At 42.3% G+C, this 21,840-nt stretch overlaps 1 protein-coding gene across 15 annotated transcripts in view; it reads left to right on the top strand.

Moving 5' to 3' along the window:
• USP28 (ubiquitin specific peptidase 28) overlaps positions 1-21,840 on the top strand; it is a 65,287-nt gene that overhangs the window by 9,052 nt on the left and 34,395 nt on the right. For 11 of the 15 annotated variants that reach the window (XM_042903968.1, XM_042903971.1, XM_042903967.1 and 8 more), the window contains exons 2-4: positions 10,433-10,510; positions 11,985-12,120; positions 20,993-21,098. In XM_042903968.1, coding sequence (XP_042759902.1) covers positions 10,433-10,510; positions 11,985-12,120; positions 20,993-21,098 — 320 coding nt within the window. The remainder of the gene's footprint in view (positions 1-10,432; positions 10,511-11,984; positions 12,121-20,992; positions 21,099-21,840) is intronic. The other 4 variants (XM_042903966.1, XM_042903964.1, XM_042903975.1 and 1 more) reach the window with 1 other exon arrangement.

The following is a 21,840-nucleotide window of genomic DNA, read 5'->3' as shown; positions in this document are numbered from 1 at the left end:
CCTGGAGGTTGTCATTTCATTTTCTTGATAATGTTTTTTGATGCACAAAAGTTTTTAATTTTGGTGAAGTCTTGTTTACCTCCTTTTTTTTTGTTGTTGTTGCTTATGCTTTTGGTGCCGTATCTAATCCATTGCCAAATCCAAGATCATGAAGATTTACTTCTATATTTTAAGAGTTTTGTCATTTTAGCGCTCATATTTAGGTTACTTATCCATTTTGAGTTAGTTTATGGTGGAGGTAGGGGTCCAACTTGATTCTTTTGCATGCGAATGTGTACTTGTGACAGCATCAGTTTTTGAAGAGACTAATTATTCCCCATCGAATGGTCTTGGCACCTTTGTCAGAGATTAATTGACCATAGATGTATGGTCAATTCCCAAGTCTATTCCCAAGTCTAAATTCCCAAGTCTAATTCACTGATCTGTATGTCAGTCCTTTGCCATATTACACTGGCATGATTCCTGTAGCTTTTTAATAGCTTTTGAAGTCCAGAAGTGTGAGTCCTCCAACTTTGTTTTGTTTGGTTTTTTCAATATTGTTTTGGCTCTTCAGGGCCCATTGAAATTCCTTATGAATTTGAGGCTCCACTTTTCTGTTTCTGCAAAAATGGCCGTTGGAATTTGGACAGAGATTGCATTGAATTTGCAGGTCACTTTGCATAATATTGCCATCTTAACAATATGAAGTCTTTTGAGATGGTTTATTTTGTATGTCAGCCTGCCTGGAGAATGAGGTGCCCAGACATTTGGTCAATTGTATGTCTGTGAGGGTGCTTCTGAATAAGATTAACATTTGAGTTGTAGAGGGAGTAAAGCAGATTGCTCTCCCTGGTGTCTGTGGGCCTCATCCAATCAATTGAAAACCTGGATAGAACAAATAAGGCTGAGGAAGAGGGAAGGTCACCTACCTGACTGTTCAGCTGGGCCTTTGGTCTCCTGCCCTCAGACTGGAACTTACATTGTCAGCTCTCCTGGTTCTCTGGCTTTCCACCTGAGACTGGAACTACATCTCCAGCTCTTCTGGATGTGCAACTTGCCAACTGAAGATCTGGGGACTTATCAGCCTCCATGATTGCAAGCGCCAATTCCTTATAATAAATTACTTCTCACCCACCCATCTCCCCAACAGGAAACTAGGAAAGCAGTGTTCATTTACACACACACACACACACGCGCGCGCGTGCACGCACGCACACGCCCTGTTGTTTGTTTCTTTCTCTGGAGAACCATGACTAATCCAGTCTTACAATGCATCAACCTGAATATCTTTCCATTCATTTACGTTTTCTTTAACTTTCTTCTTTTTTTTTTTTTACAATGTTTTATACTTTTCAGAGTACAAGTCTATCACCTGTTTGGCTAAATTTGTTCCTAGGTATTTTACTTTTTTGGATATTATAAATGGGATTAAAATATATATGTGTGCGTTTATTTATTTATTTTTGGAGGAGTGCAAGCGGGGGAGGGGCAGAGAGCAAGGGAACAGAGGATCTGAAGCAAGTGGGCTGACAGCAGCGAGCCCGACACAGGGCTTGAACTCAACGAACCGCGAGATCATGACCTGAGCTGAAGTCAGACCCTCAACGGACTGAGCCACCCAGGTGCCCCTGGAATTGTTTTTTTAATTTCTTTTTCATATTGTTCATTGCTGCTCTACAGAAACAGTTGATTTTTGCGTGTTGATCTTGTAGCAACTTTGCTGAATTGTAAGTCAGCAAACAAGCAGATGTAGCTCCTTTGGGGTTTTATGTATCCTGTCATCTGTGAACAGAGGCAGATCCTTTCCAGTTTGGATGCCTTTTCTTTTACTTGCCTAATTGCTCTGGCCAGAACTTTCAAAATGATGTTGAATAGCAGTGGTGAAAGTGGGCATCCTTGTCTTATTCCTGATTTTGGGATGGCTTTCTAGTCTTTGACTACTGAGTATGATATTAGCTGTGAGTTTTTGTTTTTGCTTTTTAATAAAGGCCCTTTTTATCATGTTGAGGGAATTCCCTTCCATTCCTAGTTTTCTGATTGTTTTTATCATGAAGAGGTGATGAATTTTGTCAAATGCTTTTTCAACATCAGTCAAGAGAACCGTGTGTTTTCTCCCCCTTGTTCTGTCAGTGTGGTATATTACATTGGTTGGGTTTCTCACTAGTCTCCTTTTCTGTAATGGTCAGCGGGATTCTCTCAGGCGTCCAGTTTCAAATATTTGACTAAACTCCGTTTCTCCATTCTTTGAGCTGTTCACTGTGTATCCCACCTTCTCCGTTCTCCTACCTGCATCCTCCCTGTCCAGTCACACCTGTTTTTATCGGTAGCTTTCTTTCCGTAGTCTCATTTCGCCTTGAAATAGCTGTTCACCTGTGCTAGATTACCCTCCTTAAAGCACCTTTATTTTCCTTCCTATTTTTTCCCTGCCAAGGGACCTGTTTTCCATTGTTCATCAGATCAAGTCCAACCTCATGCTGACATTGAGAACCTTTCCTAATCCAGTCCCACACCACCTCTCAAGTCCCCGTTGCTTATCGCAAATAGAAACTGCACACAGAGTCCCTCCTAATAATAACTTCGAATTTCACTGTTAGATTTCTAAAACTGGAAGCATGTGGATTTGATTTCTTCTATCTTTGCCCTTACCTTCCTGGTTTCCCCCATTGACCTTAGCAATATATTACTAAATATGGCATTTTCTTTAATTTGGGAAGATGCATTCTGTATGTCCTTATTGGAACAGTTTCCCGGCCTCATTTCTTGTACTTGATTGGGGCACGTATTCAAAGAAATGAAAAAGCCTTGTCTTAATGTGTTCTACAGTATGAAAGAAGAAAGTTGCAGGACGTGACATCCAGTTGAAAACATATATTCATGTGCATTGGCCATTTCTGGAAAGATACCATTATCTGGAAAGATAATGGTGGTTACTCCTGGGAAATGGGACTGAGATGGAAAGAAGGGAGAAATTCCTTTTCGCTGTGTATCCTTTTCTACTGTTGGAATTTCTCTGCGCATTTGAAAAAAAAGAGGTGAAAAAAATTGAAAAGTGAATAATGGTTAGTTCCTTCCTGGTTTTTAATTCGAGTTTAAACCCCCCTCTGTGCCACACGAGAGTGGCTACATTTTAAAAGCTTTTAATGCTTTTTAAAAGCCATGGGCCAGTGGATGAACTGAAACCGTCCTTTTCATCACGTACCTACTTGATGCGTCATTGAAGTAAGTTGTGAAGTAGCCCCTTTCAGGGAGTTTAGTTTTGTTCACTAAAAAGGATAGAAAGTCTTATCCTCATGACATGTTATGAGTAAATAGGGGTTGCTGGAATAAACGTGGACTTGTTGCTGGAAGAACTGAGAAGGCACCAGGGCTTTTGTGGCCAGGTCCTTGTTTTGTGGAATATGGAGGGTCAGTGGCCGACTCTGGATGCATCTAAGACCCTGATGTCCAGACTGGATTTCTGGAGTTGCTCTAAATATTTTCTTTGATTCCTACAGCTATACTTTTGCTTTCCTTGGGTACTTAAGTTTCATTTTATTTATTTTTATTTTTAAGGTTTATTTATTTTGAGGGGCACCTGGGTGGCTCAGTCGGTTGAACATCTGACTCCAGCTCAGGTCATGATCTCATGGTTTGTGGGTTCAAGCCTCACATCGGGCTCTGTGCCGATAGCTCAGAGCCTGGAGTCTGCGTCAGATTCTGTGTCTCCCTCTCTGTCCCTCCTCCACTCTCGCTTTGTCTCACTTTGTCTCTCAAAAATAAATAAATGTAAAAAAAAATTTTAAAGTCTATTTATTTTCAGAGAGAGAGAGGGAGACAGACACAGTGCGAGTGGGGGAGGGGTAGAGAGAGGGAGAGAGAGAATCCCAAGCAAGCTCTGAACCACCCAGGCAGAGCCCCGTGTAGGTCTTGAACTCCAGAACCCTGTGATCATGACCTGAGCTCAAATCAAGAGTTGGACTGAGCCACGCAGGTGCCCCTTAAGTTACATTTTAAAATTGGAAAAGCAGGTCTTTAATTTTGGAGAGGACTTCATTAGGCATACTTACAAAGAACTTTGGTAGTTTTTTGGAGTAAGAGAACATTTATCAGTTATTCACTTAGCTTCAAATTTAGAAATGTCTTTGGAAGAATAGACAATTGAGATTAGGAAACGTGTATGTCTGAATGACAATAACATTCCTGTATGAAGGAATGGAATAATTTAGAAAGCTCCTCATCACCATGCTAAACTGCATGTTTTATTTTATTAAAACAAAAAAAATTTTCCGAATATTTATTTTTGAGAGACAGAGAGAGACAGAGCGTGGACAGGGGAGGGGCAGAGAGAGAGGGAGACACAGATTCCCAAGCAGGCTCCAGGCTCTGAGCTGTCAGCACAGAGCCAGACGCGGGGCTTGAACTCCACAGACAGTGAGATAGTGACCTGAGCCGAAGTCACACGCCCAAATGACTGAGCCACCCAGGTGCTCCTAAAGTGGGTGTTTTAAAGATAAAACTCTTAAGTATTAATTTCACAAATTTGCCTCATCTGATCAAAGAGAGTTCAAATTTAGCTGCAGTAGGATTAGAGGTGTTAGGGTTTATTATGTGAATAGTCCTTTTCATCGCTTATTGTGGGATGAATTATTGTCTTTGCTTTAAGAAAACATCACTTCTGAGAAGTGGACTGGATTGCACCAAAATCACTGAGTGGCCGAGGTCAGAAAGCTTGAGTTTCTTCTTTCTAGAGATTTGTGTGTCCCTGTCTTTCTTCACTGCCTCTGGGCAAGAAAAGAGAGTACTTTTTGTTTAATGAAAACAATGTGGATTTAGCTAAGGAAATGCAAACCTGTTGGCTCTTGCCAGTTATTTGACTTCATTATGACTGGAGCACAGGCTTTGTCTTGTCTCCCGTTGGGTGTGGGCTGTGTATATTGCCTCGTAGTTATGGTGAAGTTAATATTTAAATCAGCTTCTTGAGGAGTGCCCGGAAAAGCTGGGAGTTACTAATACAGTAGGATCCTAATGAGCGTAGTGTGTCTGTTACTGTTAAACTAATACCTGAAACGTAGCACACTTCCTAGGATTTGGGCTTTGTTTAACTAATTACATAGGTTTAGCTAAACAGTCCCGAGACTGAGTCATATAGCCGTTATTTGTGTATGTCAGGAGCACGGCTTAATCCTTGTAAAATTTGTTATTCAGGTTCCTAATAGTTATCTCTGATTGGCCTTTTTAATTCAAGACATTTGATGACAAAATGGATTTTGTAAACCGTAGTTTCCTAATCTGCACAACGAAGATAACGATTCCTACCTTTTAGGGTTGTTACAAGGATGACGTGTGTGTGAGGCACCTAAGGTTCTGGGCACAAAGAAGATGTTGACATGATAGTCCCAACTGTTACCAGCACAGTCCTTTGCATGGTTCAAATTAGGTATTATGTTGTATGATTCTTGCCTTTATGGAGGCAGGAATTTCCCCTTGAAAACAGTTAGAGAACCACATGATGAGAAATACCGGGTAAAGACCGTTTAGTCCCTTTCATTCACAAGCTCATTTGTTCCCGCAATATGGGGGATTCGAAAGGTAGAGAATAGTGTGGACCAGAGTTCTTGGGAATGACTTTAAGGAGGAAGTGAGATGAATCTATCCCTTGGGGCGCCCAGGTAGCTCAGTTGGTTAAGCATCCAGCTTTGGCTCAAGCCATGATCTCGTGGTTCATGGGATTGAGCCCTGCGTTGGGATCAGTGCTGACCGCATGGAGCCTGCTTGGGATTCTCTCTCTCTCCCCCTCTCTCTGCCCCTCCCATGCTCATTCTTCCTTTTTCTCTCTCAAAAATAAATAAACTTAAAAAAAAAAAAACGGGATGAATATAGCCCTGGACTATGGAATTGGGCATTCCTGGAGATAACAGAAGTTTAACACTAGAAGGCATGAGAGAGGATGCATTTGTGAGGTAAGGACTGAGTAGGAGAAAATGATGGGCAGGTTAAAGGTAGAAGCAGATAACGGCCTTTGAGAAACAAAATCAGGAGTTTGGATTTGAAGTAACATGTAGTGTATTGTTCCTGGAGTTGTACAAAATGATTTTACATAGTTGTCATCTGTGTCCAGAAACTTTTTTCTGCACTGACAGCACAGAGCCTGACCCGGGGCTTGAACTCACCAACCCTGAGATCATGACCTGAGCTGAAATCCAGAGTCAGACGCTTAACCGACCAGTAGCTTTTAAAAAGGGGGGACTCAGAGTTTATTTTCCTTTCGTGAGTGTGTTATTCTAGATGTATTAGTGTCCACTGCTTATCTTACAAAGTGGAGAAAGGGGAGTGGGGCTTTAATCCATGGCTAAATATGACGATTGGTGAATTATTTAATACTTGACTACCATATTTCACTGATTCACATTTATTTGGCATTCTGAGATCTCTGAAGTTGAGATGTTCCTTACATTGTCTGTCTGCAAGTAGCAGGTAGGAGGTACTTAGACTATCATCACACGTTTGTGCTTGGTCAGAGCTGTTCCTACTGTCCTGGCGGTTGAGTGTATGTGCTGTTGGTTAGTTGAATTTTTAGTTTAGTTAGTTAACTTTTCAGTTTAAAAGATCACAGTGTGGGGCACCTGTGTGGCTCAGTTGGTTAAGTGTCCAACTTTGGCTCTGGTCATGATCTCACGGTTCACAGGTTTGAGCCCCACATCGGGCTCCGTGCTGACAGCTCAGAGCCTGGAGCCTGCTTCGGATTCTGTGTCTCCCTGTCTCTCTGCCCCTCCTCTTTTCGTGCTCTGTCTCTGTCTGTCTCTCCAAAATAAATAAACATTAAAAAAATTAAAAGATCACACTGTGATTTGGCATTTAAATGAAAAAAGAAAACTGGATGAAGAAAGGCATAGAAACAGAACAGCAGATGATTTTATGGGAGGCAAAATATTTGTCCCTGGAGGGATGATCGCAGTTTCAAATTTTCTTGCAAAGGTACAATCGAGTGTTTTATGGGACCTAAGAAAGGAAGCCACCCTAGGTATATTAAGTTTTGTTGCTGAGAAACATGCAAAAGAATTGCTTGTCCCATGCCAGGCAATGCACCTGGGGAAGCGGGGGAAATGGCTGTATTTCTCGAAATAAATAAGAAATTTTAGGGCTGCAGGAAGCTGGCGTGACCAATTCACGTGTCTCCTGGGACTGTCATGAAGGCATTGTGTCCTGGTTTAAGTGGCAACTGTTTTTTCTCCTTTGTGGTGCATAAAGTAAGTGTGCTGTTCAGATTCAGTCAAAAGTAGTGTTTACCTCTGACACAGTACTTTCCTGTTTTAGAACTGATTGTCTAAGTAGTCAAAGGTGTGGTTTTGTAAGGCAGGCAAAATAGTGATAGAAAACTCCCAAAGATGCAAGACTAAGGTCAAAATACAAGAATTCGTTATCTGCATTGGTTTGCATTAAATACGTATTCTTTTTTTTTTTTTTAATGTTTATTCATTTTTGAGAGAGAGAGAGAGAGAGAGAGAGAGAGCACAAGCAGGGGAGGGGCAGAGAGAGAGGGAGACACAGAATCGGAAGCAGGCTCCAGGCTCTGAGCTGTCAGCACAGGGCCTGACACGGGGCTTGAACCTGTGAACAGTGAGATCATGACCTGAGCCCAAGTCGGATGCTCAACCAACTGAGCCACCCAGGCACCCCTGAAATAGGTATTCTTGCCTGTTGCCCTTGTCTTCTCAGATACAGCCTGGCGTAGGGTGCAGACTCCCGTGGCAGGGCAGCCCGGGGTCAGATCTCACAGCAGCCCTTCCTACTAGTAACCTTGTGTTGGTGCAGGGACCTCCCTGTGCTTGTTCTCTGTCACAGCGGCATAATACCTGTCACAGCTTTCTTAGGAGGGTGAAACTGAAATTAGTTAATACATACGGAGCATGTATAGCATTGCCTTTCTGACAGTCAGCAGCGTACGTTAACTACTATTTCTGACTGGCATGATTTTCTGGGAATCCAAAGTGTCAGTTGGTACACAGGGTGATTGGAGGTGAAGATGTGATTATCAATCCCATTGCTACCTTGTTAATTCCAGTTTAGGGATAACCGCCACTCGTTTCCCCCTCCCAATTACAGACGTATGAGGGTTCAACTTTACATTGGTGTAAGTGTGGCATGCATCCGGTAGGAACCATACCTTGAATTTGGAATTTCGATCTTTTCCTCAAGCTGGCACTATGCGATATGCTCCTCTCTGGTGATGCTGGCCCAGGGGCAGTCAGCTGCGCTACCTTGGGGGGTCAACAACCGATACATTTACAACCATTCTGGTTTTCACTTTCTGTACAGCATTCAATACACTGCGTGAGATATTCATCGCTTTATTATAAAATAGGTTTTGGGGCGCCTGGGCGGCTCAGTCGGTTAAGTGTCCGACTTCGGCTCAGGTCATGAACTCGTGGTTCATGAGTTCGAGCCCCGCATCAGGCTCTGTGCTGACGGCTTGTAGCCTGGAGCCTGCTTCCGATTCTGTGTCTCCCTCTCTCTCTGACCCTCCCCACATTCATGCTCTGTCTCTCTCTGTCTCAAAAATAAATAAACGTTAAAATGAAAAAAAAAAAAAAGAAAAAAAAAAGAAAATAGGTTTTGTGTTGGATGATTTTTTTTCCCCACTGTAGGCCCATGTAAGTGTTCTGAGCACATCTGAGGTAGGCTTAGGCTAAGCTGTGATGTTGGGGAGGTTAGGTCTATTAACTGCATTTTCTACTTCATGATATTTTCAACTAACGATAGCTTTACTGGCATGTAACTCCGTCATAACTTGATGAAGTTCTGTATTATTCCACCCTTTTTGAGGCATATTGATTTTGATTTCTTAGAAAATTGTGTATGATTGAGATGTATAGATTCACACACTTTTACACATAAAATAAAATGGAATTAGAATTATTTTGAGGGGTGCCTTGGTGGCTCACTTGGTTGAGTGTCCAACTCTCAATTTCGGCTCAGGTCACGATCTCCCAGTTTGCAAGATCGAGCCTCACATCGGGCCCTGCTGGCAGTGCAGAGCCTGCTTGGGATCCTCTCTCTCCTTCTGTCTCTCTGCCCCTCCCCCACTGTCTCTCTCAAAATAAATAAACTTAAAAAAATTATTAAAGAAAAAAAAGAATTAGTTTGGGGAAAAAAACTTTTTAACACTTTATTTTTCTAAAAGCCCTATGCTAGCATTTGCCAAGGCTAAATCCAGACCCTTTTAGTCTGATAGCACTGTCCCAGTATACAGGCAGTGACTACCTTTGACAAGACTCATAGCCTCCAAGAGTGCTGGTCTCAGCAGCATCGGGTTCCATTTCTATCCTATGACTGTGGCCCATGACCAGAGCAGAAAGACTGTTGATGCTTTTCTGAGCACTTGTGCAAGTCTGTTTCAGTTAGTTATTTCTAGTTGTGTGATATTTAAGTGTTGCGTTGGGCCCTCAGCTGTTGAAAAACATAGGATACTATTTCTGTTACAGCTGACAGTGAGTGTAGACTGCCTCTTGGAGACATATTACTAACTGAAAGATAGTTGATGGGGAGCATCAGATATTGAATTGGGGCTTAATATCAAAACAACCTTAGGCATGGTATAAATTTGATTTCTTTTCGCTGAATTAAATTTGAACTATTTCGTTTTCAGTAATCTATCTAGAAGAATTGGGCGAGCCAGTTCTTTAGAGCGAGCTTGCTTGTGAAAAATAGGTGTTTTGTGTTAACTTTTGTCTTTGTGCAAAACAGGGTAAAGTGTTCCAATGAAGACTTGAAGGCTGTAAAGGAGTTAGAAACTGATCTTGTGGTAGCTGGGAGTTAACAAGATAGGTTTTTCCATGATTCTGATTAATGAAGACAAAGGCTTCCACAGTTTATTCCCTCTGGAATTTTATTTACAATTCAGAAAATGTTGGTTCTGTCTCTGCTTTGTAAGCAATCAAATCTGAAGTTTTAAATCATGACGTTGGTGGTATCATTTGTTAATTACGCGATTGGAAATTTATTGTCAGTGAAAAATGACACATAAAAATGGCATGTGCAGTGTGGCTTAAAATAGCACATCTTCACATCCATGCAAATTCCCTGGACTCCTTATATGACCCAGTTATGTATTACTCACAGAAAGAAAAACCTCAGGCACTTTAGCTACTACGAGGGCTAACTACTCCATTTAAATATTGTACGTACTTAATAGTTTTACTGTTAATAGTTTCACTGTTTACTAATATTATTTCCCACCAGTGCCAAAAGCATTTTTCATGATTAACCTTTTACAAGAGAAATAAATTTGGCATTTTAGAATGTGTCTGACAGTCAATACTGTGTTGCTTGGAGTTTGTCAGTTCCTTAAACTAAAATATGCAAGTCTCAAGCCTGATTATCCAAGATGCTTGTACTTAAATTCTTGAAATGTATCCAGGTTTACTTTCTGACTGACCTGTCTCTGGCTTTTTTTTTGTTTGTTTCTCAAATACAGAGCTGCCAAATGCTGTTAAACCAACTAAGAGAAATCACAGGCATTCAGGACCCTTCCTTTCTTCATGAAGCTCTGAAGGTTAGTTTCAAGACCGCTGTTAGTCAACAGGCTTTAAAATAGTTGTCCATATCATGGTTATGTCAAGTCAAGCTATTTTTATGTCAAAACGAAAGTGCATACAGGGACGGAAGCTCTACGGGTCAGATCACCCAGTATCTTCTCTATGTGAATTATAAGGGTGGGGGGATGTTGAGGATGGGGGAGACTTAACTGGGAAGAACCATACAGAGCAAAAGAGATTTAAGAAACGCATCTGCCAATTGCGTTTTATAGCCTTTATATGGATCGTGACTCAAACAAACTCAAAAATCGTTGAGTCAGGTAAGTTTGAACTGGTTATATGATATTAAAACACTTGTTACTATTTAAAAAAAATTTTTTTAAATGTTTATTTAATCTTGAGAGAGAGAAAGAGAGTAAGTGGGTGAGAGAGAGAGAGGGAGACACAGAATCCGAAGCAGGCTCCAGGCTTTGAGCTGTCAGCACAGAGCCCAACATGGGACTCAAACTCACAAATCGCAAGATCATGACATGAGCCAAAGTCGAATGCTTAACCTACTGAGCCACCCAGGCACCCCAAAACACTTGTTACTGTTAAGGTGTGCTAATAGCATTGTGGGTTATATTTTTGAAAAGATACATTCTGATGTATTGATAAGATGCTTAGGATTTGTCGGGCGCCTGGATGGCTCAGTCAATTAAGCATCCAACTCTTGATTTCGGCTCAGGTCATGATGTCGTGGTTTGTGAGTTCTAGTCCTGCATCGGACTCGAGCGCAGAGCCTTCTTGGGATTCTCTCCCCCTCTGTCTGCCCTTCCCCCATGCTCTCTCACTGTGTCTCACGTGTGCTCTCTCTCAAAATAAATAAATGTTGAAAAAAATTAAAAAGAAAAGCTTAGGATTTGCTTCACAGTGTCTGGGAGAGGTTAGGCAAAACAAGATAGACCATGACTTGATAATTGTTGTAGCTGAGTGACGGGTGCATAGGGTTCAATTATACATTCCCTCTACTGTTGTGTATGTTAGAAAGTTTTCCTAATAAAAAGTTAAAAACAGACAGAAGTATGGTCACCACTATCGAATATGGTAACTGCCTAACATTCTTATTGTAGAGGCTGACTTCTTTTAGAATGTCTGTTTTAACTGTCAGCCCCTTTTGATACATCATGCCTTTGCTAGCCTGTCAAATCAGGAGCAGTAACTTCCAGAGCAGTGAGAACAAATCTCCAGCAAGATTTCATTCTTCTCTGCGTGTTGTGGGAAGTCAGAACATGGCAGCTCCCTTCCTGGAGCCAACCATTTGATACAAGCTTTGAGCGTAGTACCCTTGCTGTCCTCCGCCATACTCTCTTCTCCTTTCTACCTTATGCCTTGAATTACTCAGAATGTCACCACGGTAGTCAGGAGTTAAACCAAAAAAACTCACTCACTATTTATTTTAAATGCTGTGATGCTTTACTTTTGAAATGTCCGTGTTTTCCCTTTCATTAGGCCAGTAATGGTGACATCACCCAGGCGGTCAGCCTCCTCACTGAAGAAAGAGTTAAAGAGCCCGGGCAAGACACTGTTGCTACGGAACCATCTGAAGCAGAGGCGAGAGCTGCTAGCAAAGAAGTATTAGCAAGTAGGTGTATCCTGTCTCCGTCCTGCTCTGAACTAGCAGAACGTAAGAGATGAGTGTACATGAGTTGCCCACCAGTCACATCAACGCTGCGGGAATAATGCTAATAATTGCTAATTATTGAACCATCACTGTGTGCCAGGCACAATTCTGAGCAATTCCATGGATTCATTCATTCATTCATTCATTCATTCTGCACTTACTGAATGGGCACCTACTATGTGCCAAGCACTCTTTTAGGTACTGGAGATGAGCAGAAGAACGAGAATCCCTGCCTTCATGCAGCTTGTTTTCTTGTGGGGGAAACCCACAAGTCAGTAAGTAAATTATGTGGCATATCAGAACGTGGTAACCACTGTAGGGAAAAGTGAAGGATGGAATGAAAGAAATGGAGAAAGGAAGGGTGCCTGGGTAGCTCAGTCAGTTGAGTGTCTGACTCCTGATTCCGGCCCAGGTCATGATCTCACAGGTTGTGAGTTCGAGCCCCACCTCGGGCTCTGTGCTGTCAGTACGGAGCCTGCTTGAGATTCTCTGTCTCCTTCTCTCTGCCCCTACCCTGCTGTCTTTTTTTCTTTCCCTCCCTCCCTCTCTCTCAAAATAAATAAAGTTAAAAAAAAAAAGAAATGGAAAAAGGAGCACTGGGGATTTGATTTTAAATGGGCTAAGACTAAAGATAGTGAAAAGGAGGTGAGGGAGCAGGTCAACGAGGCCTTAAGACAGGGATGTACATCAGTTGCTCGAGGCCAGAGCGGAAGCTTCGTGAGTGCGGCGGGCAGTGAGAGGTGAGGTGGTAGATGGACCAGGAGGCGGATCATGCTGAGCCTTTGCGCGCTTGGCTTTTCCGCTAGCTAGAGGCTAGCCGTTGGGACAGTTTGGAGCAGAGGCGTGACCTCAACTGATTTCCGTTTTCTGAAGGTCATTCTGATGGTTCTGTTGAGAACAGAGCTGTGGGGTGAGGTAGTAAGCGTGGATCGGAGCAGGGAGCCCAGGGCAGTCACGAGGCTTTGCGGGTTCTGGCGGTGTGGGCCAGGAGGTGGTGGCGGAGGGGTGAGGAGCCCCTGCCGAGGGGGACTTGCTTACAGCGGAGATAAGGGGTGTGTGAAAGAGAGAGAGAGGACTTGAAGGGGCTCCAGGTTTTGTTCCCGAGCTGCGGAAATGCTGGAGTAACTACCGCTACAGAGACTGGGTGGCAGGTGAAGAGATCGTCGGGCGGTGCTGAGTTTGAGGCACCTGCTAGACATCAAGTGCAGTGTCTGAAAGGCAGTGGGGGGACCCAAGTGTGCGTGCGGCTCAGGGGAGCGATCCGGCTACAGAGAGAGAAAACTTGAGCCTGTGAATGGTCCGTGAAGTTGGGATACTGGACGAGCTTCCCGAGGGGTTGGGGGTGTGCAAAAAGGAACGGGTTCAGTGACTAAGCCATGGACCCTCCCAGTGCTCAGAGGCTGGAGCAGGTGGACAGTGTCCAGGGAGGTTGGAGGAATACCAGGAGAGCTGGGAAAATGGGACCCTGGAAGCCAAGAAGGCTTCCTGGAGGAGGGAGCCATCAGCTGGGGCAGATGGTGTTAATGAATATTTGGGCCTTTTGCGGTTTTGAGTTACTGTGAACAGTGCTGCTGTGAATATTCTTGTATATGTCAGTGTACTAGTGACTCTTTTCAGTTAAGATTTTTCTTTTTGAAACTCGTTCATATTGAAGGTTATAACTGCAGTTCCTTTAGTTTCACTGGTATGTAGTCTTTCATAGTCTGAATAGACCGAAAGTGATATATTTGTTTATTGACCTGGAGTTGTTTCCTTTTTTTTTTTTTTTCTTTTTTTTGCTATTATAAACAAGGTTGCTGTGAGCTGTTTGATTCATGTTTCTTGTGCATGTATGCAAAATTTCTGTAGTTAGCATATACCCAGGAATGTCATTGGTAGTAGTAAGGTACTCTCATCTTCAACTTTATAGGTAATGATATTTTCCAGAAGGTTTTTTACCTATTTATTAAACTCCCACTAACAGGATTTGGGGATACCCGTTGCTCTCAAACTGGTTATATTATAAAATTATTGCCCGTATTTTTGTTACAAAATATCTTGTTTTCAGTGAGCGTTTTTTTACATTGGTAAGGAGATTGAGCAACTTTGTCCTTTTGACCACTCACGTTTTCCTGTGAGTGAAATTTCTCTTTGGGTTTTCTGCCTCAATTTTTCTATTTGTTTGCTTTTTTTCTTATTGATTCCTGATACTCTCTTATTGATAATAGCCTTAGGCTTGATATATATCTTACTGATATTGACTTTATATATATTTGATATTAACCCACTTTTTTTGGATTTGTATTACAGACATCTTTTCCCTGTTGGTGACTTGGGTTTTTACCCTATGGTGTGAGCTAAATACCTTAATTTTATTGTGGTTGCATTTGTCAGTCTTTTCCTGTGGTTTGTGCTTTTTGTTTAAGAACTCCTTTTATACTCTGCAGTCCTAGGATATGAGAATTGTAAAGTTTTGCTTTTCACATTCTTTAATCCATCTGAAGTGGATTTGCGGGGAGGAGGCAAGGCATAAGGTAAGGTTACAGTTTTAGATTCCTTGGCACTCACTGGGCCCCATACAGCTACTCAATTGTCCTGGTACCTTTTATTAAAAAGACTACTAGGGCCACCTGGGTGACTCAGTCGGTTGAGTATCCAACTTCAGCTCAGGTCATGATCTCGCAGTCCATGAGTTCGAGCCCTGCGTTGGACTCTGTGCTGACAGCTCAGAGCCTGGATCCTGCTTTGGACTCTGTGTCTCCCTCTTTCTCTGCCCCTTCCCACTCATGCTTGCTCTCTCTCTCTCTCTCTCTCTCTCTCTCTCTCTTTCTCTCTCTCTGTCAAAAATAAATAAACATTAAAAAAAAGACTTTACTTACCCACTGGTCTGCATTATCAGCTCTCTGTTATATTGGATTTTCATGTTTCCCATTCTGTTTCTTTTGAGGATCTGTTTTTAATTCATTCCTACGAATGGAATTACTGGGTCATGTAACAATTCTGTGTCAACTTCCTTGTTTTAATTTTTCTAAAAGAGGACTGTTTTCTTAGCTGCAACATTATCACACATTAAAAATTAATAATTCTTTAATGTCACCCAAAGACCAGTGTAGAAATTTCCTTAATCATCTCATTAACAATACGCTTGCAGTTGGTTTGCAAAAATAATGATACAGATGGCATTAAAACCTTAGATATGTTTGAAATGTCTTTTAAGATACTCTTTATAATTCCCCTCTCTCTTTTTTACTTGCGGTTTAAGGTCCAAAGAAATCAAATCTTGCAGTATCTTTGAATGGGTTTTTTGTCCCTTGTCTTTCCCGTAGACTTAGGTGCTTAACTGGCACGACCGTGTCACAGGTAGTATTGTGTGTATAATGTATCTTCTGTTCTGTCATGTTGAAGAAGCAAGCAACATCTGATCGCCCTCTTTTTGTGTTGTTAGAATTGTTAGTGTGTTCAGAAGATTATCCGCTTGAGTTATTTATTATAAAATCCCCGACCTAGTGTCTTCTGCACTCATTGGTGATTATTGCTGAGATGCTTTACTTTATTGGAGACTTCGAAATGGTAATATTCTATCAATACTTCATAATTTATTAGTTGGAAGTCTTTTTTTTTTTTTAGTTGTGGTCAAGAACACATAACATAAAATTTGCCATCTTAACCATTAAAACATTTATTTATTTAATTTATTTTATTTTTTTAAAATTGACATCCAAATTAGTTAGCATCTAGTGCAACAATGATTTCAGGAGTAGATTCCTTAGTGCCTCTTACCCATTTAGCCCATCACCCTCCCAGAACCCCTTCAGTAGCCCTCAGTTTGTTCTCCATATTTATGGGTCTCTTATGTTTTGTCCCCCTCCCTGTCTTTATATTAGTTTTGCTTTTCTTCCCTTATGTTTATCTGAAACAAAGTGTTCATATGAGTGAAGTCATATGATTTTTGTCTTTCTCTGACTAATTTCACTTAGCAGAATACCCTCTAGTTCCATCTACGTAGTCGCAAATGGCAACATTTCCTTCTTTTTGATTGCCGAGTAATACACCATTGTATGTATATATACCACATCTTCTTTATCCATTCATCCATCGATGGACATTTGGGCTTTTTCCGTACTTTGGCTATTGTTGATGGTGCTGCTATAAACATGGGGGTGCATGTGTCCCTTCGAAACAGCACACCCGTATCCCATGGATAAATACCTAGTAGTGCAGTTGCTGGGTCGTAGGGTAGTTCTATTTTTAGTTTTTTGAGGAACCTCCATCCTGTTTTCCAGAGAGGCTGTACCAGTTTGCATTCCCACATTTAAAAAAATTTTTTAATGTTTATTTTTGAGAGAGAGGCAGAGTGTGAGTGGGGGAGGGGCAGAGAGAGAGGGAGACACAGAATCGGAAGCAGGCTCCAGGTTCTGAGCTGTCAGTGCAGAGCCCAACATGGGGCTCAAATCCACAAACCAGGAGATCATGACCTGAACTGAAGTCAGACGCTGAAGTGACTAAGCCACCCAGGCACCCCTACCATCTTAACCATTTTTAAATATACGGTTTGGTAGTATTAAATGTATTCATAGCATTGTGAAGCAGATCTCCAGAACTTCTTCATCTTGCAAAACTGAACTCTACGCACTGAACAATAACTCCCTATTCCCTCCTCCCTTCAGCTCCTGGCAACCACTGTTCTCCTTTCTGTCTATGATTCTGACTATTCTGAGTACCTCGTTCAAGTGGAATCATGCAGTGGCTAGCTTACTTCTCTTCACATGATTCCTTCAAGGTTCACATTGTAGCCTATGTTAGAATTTCCTTCCTGTTTAAGGCTGAATAACACTCTGTTGTATGTATACACTGCATTTTCTTTACCCATTTATTCGTCGGTGGATATTTGAGTTGCTTTCACTGCTTGGCTGTTGTGAATAGTGCTTCTGTGAACGTGGATGTGCAGCTATCTCTTCGATACCCTGCTTTCGGTCCTTTTGGCATGTATATCCAGCAGTGAGATTGCTGGCTCGTGTGGTGGCTCCATTTTTATTTGTTTTGAGGAACCTCTATCCTGTTTTCCATAGCAGTTGCTGCACCATTTTACAGTCTCACCAAGCCTTCCAATTTCACAACATCTTCACCAGCACTTGTTATTTCCTGTTTGTTTGTTTGTTTGTTTTACTTGTCATCCTGATGAGTTTGAGGTGAGACCTTAGTGTGGTTTCGGTTTGCATTTTATTTGATAATTAGTGATGCTGAACATCTTTTCATGTGCTTGTTGGGCCTTTGTATGTCATCTTTGGAGATACATCCATTCAGGTCCTTCACCTGTTTTCAAACTGGGTTATTTTGGTTTGAGTTGTAGGAGTTTTTTATATGTTCTAGATATTAACCCTTTATTTATTTGAGAGACAGTGCAAGTGGGGGTGGGGCAGAGAGAGAGAATTCCAAGCAGGCTCCATGCCACCAGCACGGAACCCGACGTGAGGCTCGAACTCATGAAACCCCAGACAGTGACCCTGAGCCAAAACCAAGAGTCAGACGCTTAACTGACTGGGCCACCCAGGCGCCCCTAGATATTAACCCTTCTATCAAATATGTGATTGGTAAATATTTTCTCCCATTCAGTAGTTGCTTTTTTATTCTATTTACATCTTTTTTTTTTATGTTTATTTTTGAGGGAGAGAAGGAAAGAGCGTGCGCACGCACGTGGGGGAGGAGAGAGAGGCAGAGAGAGAGGGGGACAGAAGTTCCTAAGCAGGCTCCGTACTGTCAGCACAGAGCCCGATGCTGGGCCCAAACCCTCGAACTGCAAGATCATGACCTGAGCCGAAGTCAGACACCTAATCCACTGAGGCACCCAAGTGCCCCATTTACTCTATTGATTGTAGCCTTTCATGCACAAAAAAATTTTTTTAAGTTTGCTTTTGTCCCATTTGCCAATTTTTGTTTTTGTTCCCTGTGCTTTTGGTGGCCTAAGAAATCCTTGCTCAGTCCAATGTCCTAAAGCTTTGTATGTTTAACTTTTTGAAGGGCTGCCAGAGTCACTTCCTTCAAACTTCTACTGCAGCTGCACCATTTTGTGTCCTCTCCAGCTAACACACAAGGGCTCCGATTTCTCCAAATCCTCATCAGCACTTGTTATTTTCCTGTTTTGTCTGTTTATGATACCAGCCGTCCTGGTGGGTGCGGGGTGATAGCACATTGTAGTTTTGATTTGCATTTCCTTAATGGCTAATGGTGTTGGGCATCCTTTCATGTGCTTATTGGCCATTTGTAGATATTCTTTGGAGAAATGTCTATTCAGATTCTTGGCCTGTTTTTAACATTGGCCTGTTTTTTTTTTTTTTTATTCAGTTGCATGAGTTTATTTATTTAAAAAACATGTATTTCTTTTTGAGAGAGAGAGTGTGAGCAGGAGAGGGGCAGAGAGAGAGGGGGAGACAGAGAATCTCAAGCAGGCTCTGCACTTGCTGTCTGGAACCTGATGCAGGGCTTGAACTCCTGAACCGTGAGATCATGACCTGAGCCAAGATCAGGAGTTGGGTGCTTAATGGACTGAAACACCCAAGCTCCCCTTTTATTGTCTTATTGTAAGAACTGGCCAGAATGTTCAGAACCACAGTGAATGTATGTCCTGATGGTAGGCATTTTTGTCTTGGTTTTAAAATAAATGTGTTTTCAGGGTGGTGTGAAAGCCCAGAGAAGACCTCTCACCCAGCAGAGGGTGTCCAGGAAGACTTCCTGGAGGAGATGGCCTCTACACAGAGGCCTTCAGGAGGAATAGAGTCAGACAGGAGTGGAGGGTGGTTAGGGGAGAGAGGCCAGAGCCTGGTGTGTTGAGGAGGTGTGTCAGGTACACTGTGGCCGGCGGGTGGAGGTGAGTAGGGTTGAAGGAGAAGCAAGAGGAACTAGAAGGGTCATGTCGTCGTAAACCTTTTGGATCAGGGTGGGCGCCCACCAGGCATTTGGGAACCTTGGGAGTGAACAGAGAAGGGGACTGGAGGCACCGAGTTTCTAGTTAAAGATTGTCCTGGCTGCCGTGTGGAGAAAGGAGGAGATTGGCAGGGGAGCAGAGGGGGCAGTTAAGAATGGATATAAAGAGACCGCTGGGAAGGACCACTTAGTTATCCTTCCAGCTGCTCAGGCTCAAAGCTTCATCTCTGTCTGGCTCCTTGCTTCCTCTCCTGCCTCCCAAAGGATCTTCAGTAAATCCGACCGCTTCTCACCTCCTCCATCGTCGTCCTGGCATCCTGGCCTGGCTCAACTTTTCATCCATAGCCCTTCCCGCCTTCCAGTCTACCTTTTAGTTGACTTTTTTAGTTTGTTTACTCTCTGTTGCTTTCCCAGAGAATAGTGTTTCTGATGTTTGGGCTACTGACGTTTGGGACCAGATAATTCTTTGTTGAACAGGGCCATCCTGTGTATTGTTGCATGTTGAGCAGAGCAGTATCCCTGGCCTCTACCTGCTGGATGCCAGTAGCACCCCCTCCCCCAGGTACTGGCATCTGAAGACACATCTCCAGGTGTAGGCAGGTGTCCCTAGGAGGGGAAGGGTGCAGATTCACCCCCAGTTAAGAACTGTTGCGCCAAGGGGTGCCTGGGTGGCTCAGTTGGTTGGACGTCCAACTTTGGCTCAGGTTATGATCTCGTGCAGTTTGTGGGTTCGAGCCCTGCGTTGGGCTCTGTGCTGACAGCTCAGAGCCTGGAGCCTGCTTCCGATTCTGTGTCTCCCTCTCTCTCTGCCCCCTCCACCCTGCTCAAAAATAAATAAAACATTTTAAAAAATACTAATAAAATAAAACAAAATAAAAGTGTTTTACATTTCACAATTAAGTATAAAGTTTGCTGTGGGCTTTTCATGGGTACTCTTTCTCAGCCTAAGAATATTCTCTTTTGTTCTAGTTGGCTTGGGGTTTTTATTCTTGAATAGAGTTGAATGTTATTAAGTACTTTTTCCGTATCTATTAAGATGATTATTCCTTTAAGTGTATTTTGATGGTAATTTTCTAATGTTAACTCAGTATTTCATTCTGCAATGAACTCAGCGTGGTGTTACTATTTGATTTTGGGGGGTAGATTACTGGATTTTATTTGCTAATATCTTCTTTCTTTTTTTACATCTGTGTTTATGTTTGTTGCTTTTCCTTTCTCACTATTCTTGACTGGTTTGGGATATACCTAGATGTTACGCTGACCTCATAAAATGAGTTGGGGAGTATGTCTTCTTCTTCTTCTTCTTTTTTTTTTTTTTTTTTTTTTTAGTTTATTTATTTTGAGACAGATAGAAAGGAGGCAGCGGAGGGGGAGGGGCAGAGAGAGGGAGGGAGCGAGAGAATCCCAAGTAGGCTTCATGCTGTCAGCACAGAGCCCGACCCCGTGGATTGCAAGATCATGACCTGAGCCAAAAATCAAGAGTCAGACACTTAACCAGCTGAGCCACCAAGGCGCCCCTGGGGAGTATGTTTTCTCTTCCCCAGAAGAGTTTGTGTGAGATTGAAAATATCTGCTCCTTGAATGTGTTTGATATTTAGCTGATGTTTTATGATGACAGATAAACTATTTAACCTCCAGATATGGGATGTATATTTTACTCTGTGGAATAAGACTGCAGAAGTGGGTATTTGATTCATTACCTCTCAGCAGCTTATCATTCCTGCCCTTTTGGCTAATCTTAAGGTTACCGTGTAGCTGTGAGTTACTCATTTGCCTCTGGCCTGGAGTAATAAAGTTGTTCCACAGATGAGCCAGTGTCGTGAGAACTAGGGAGCATATCTAGTTTTGTGAATGCTTTTGCCTTTTTTCCTACTGTACAGCCAGAAGGCTGTTGTTTCCTACATATAGACTAATGAAATTTCTGTTTATCTTCCAGAAGTGATAGACCTTACTCATGATAACAAAGATGACCTACAGGCTGCCATTGCTTTGAGTCTGTTGGAGTCCCCCAACATTCAAGCTGATGGAAGAGATCTGAACAGGTTATTTATGCAATTTATCATCTTTACTCCTCACAATAGTATGTAGGTCAGAGGCAGTAATAGCTGTGGATGCCACTGAGGGACAGTTCTGCCAAGCTCTTTTAATTTTTTTTTTAACGTTTTATTTATTTTTGAGACAGAGAGAGACAGAGCATGAACAGGAGAGGGTCAGCGAGAGGGAGACACAGAATCTGAAACAGGCTCCAGGCTCTGAGCTGTCAGCACAGAGCCCGATGCGGGGCTCGAACTCACGGACCGCGAGATCATGACCTGAGCCGAATTCGGCTGCTTAACCAACTGAGCCACCCCGGCGCCCCTGCCAAGCTCTTTTAATTGTATCCAAATGAAATTTTTTTAGGAGAAAATTTAAATTCCCATTAGCTTACTTTTTGGTTTACTTTTTGACAAAGCCAAATATGGCAAAGGTCTTAGAGTAGATGTGGTCTTTGAGTAGAGGCCTACAGGCCTTCGTAGTTTGCACTTGAGAGGGTGAGAAAACCCATCCTAGTACAAGCATCTGACAGTATGTATCCCCTTCATAAACTTGGAGGCTTCGTACACATTGAGGGTTATGTTGTTGGCTCTTTGAAAATGAGTTAACGCTCAACTACCCCGTCTCAGAAGTGACCACGCATATCTTTTTTGAATTAGTACTAATTTGATGATTGACTGGTATTGTTCATAAACATCTAGTTCCAGTGGAGGCCTGTCAGTTTCTGGACATGTTTATTCCCTCACACTG

The sequence above is a fragment of the Panthera leo genome, chromosome D1 (genome assembly GCF_018350215.1).
Source record: "Panthera leo isolate Ple1 chromosome D1, P.leo_Ple1_pat1.1, whole genome shotgun sequence".
NCBI classification, from domain to species: Eukaryota; Metazoa; Chordata; class Mammalia; order Carnivora; family Felidae; genus Panthera; species Panthera leo.
This window is presented reverse-complemented; position numbering and strand designations above follow the sequence as displayed.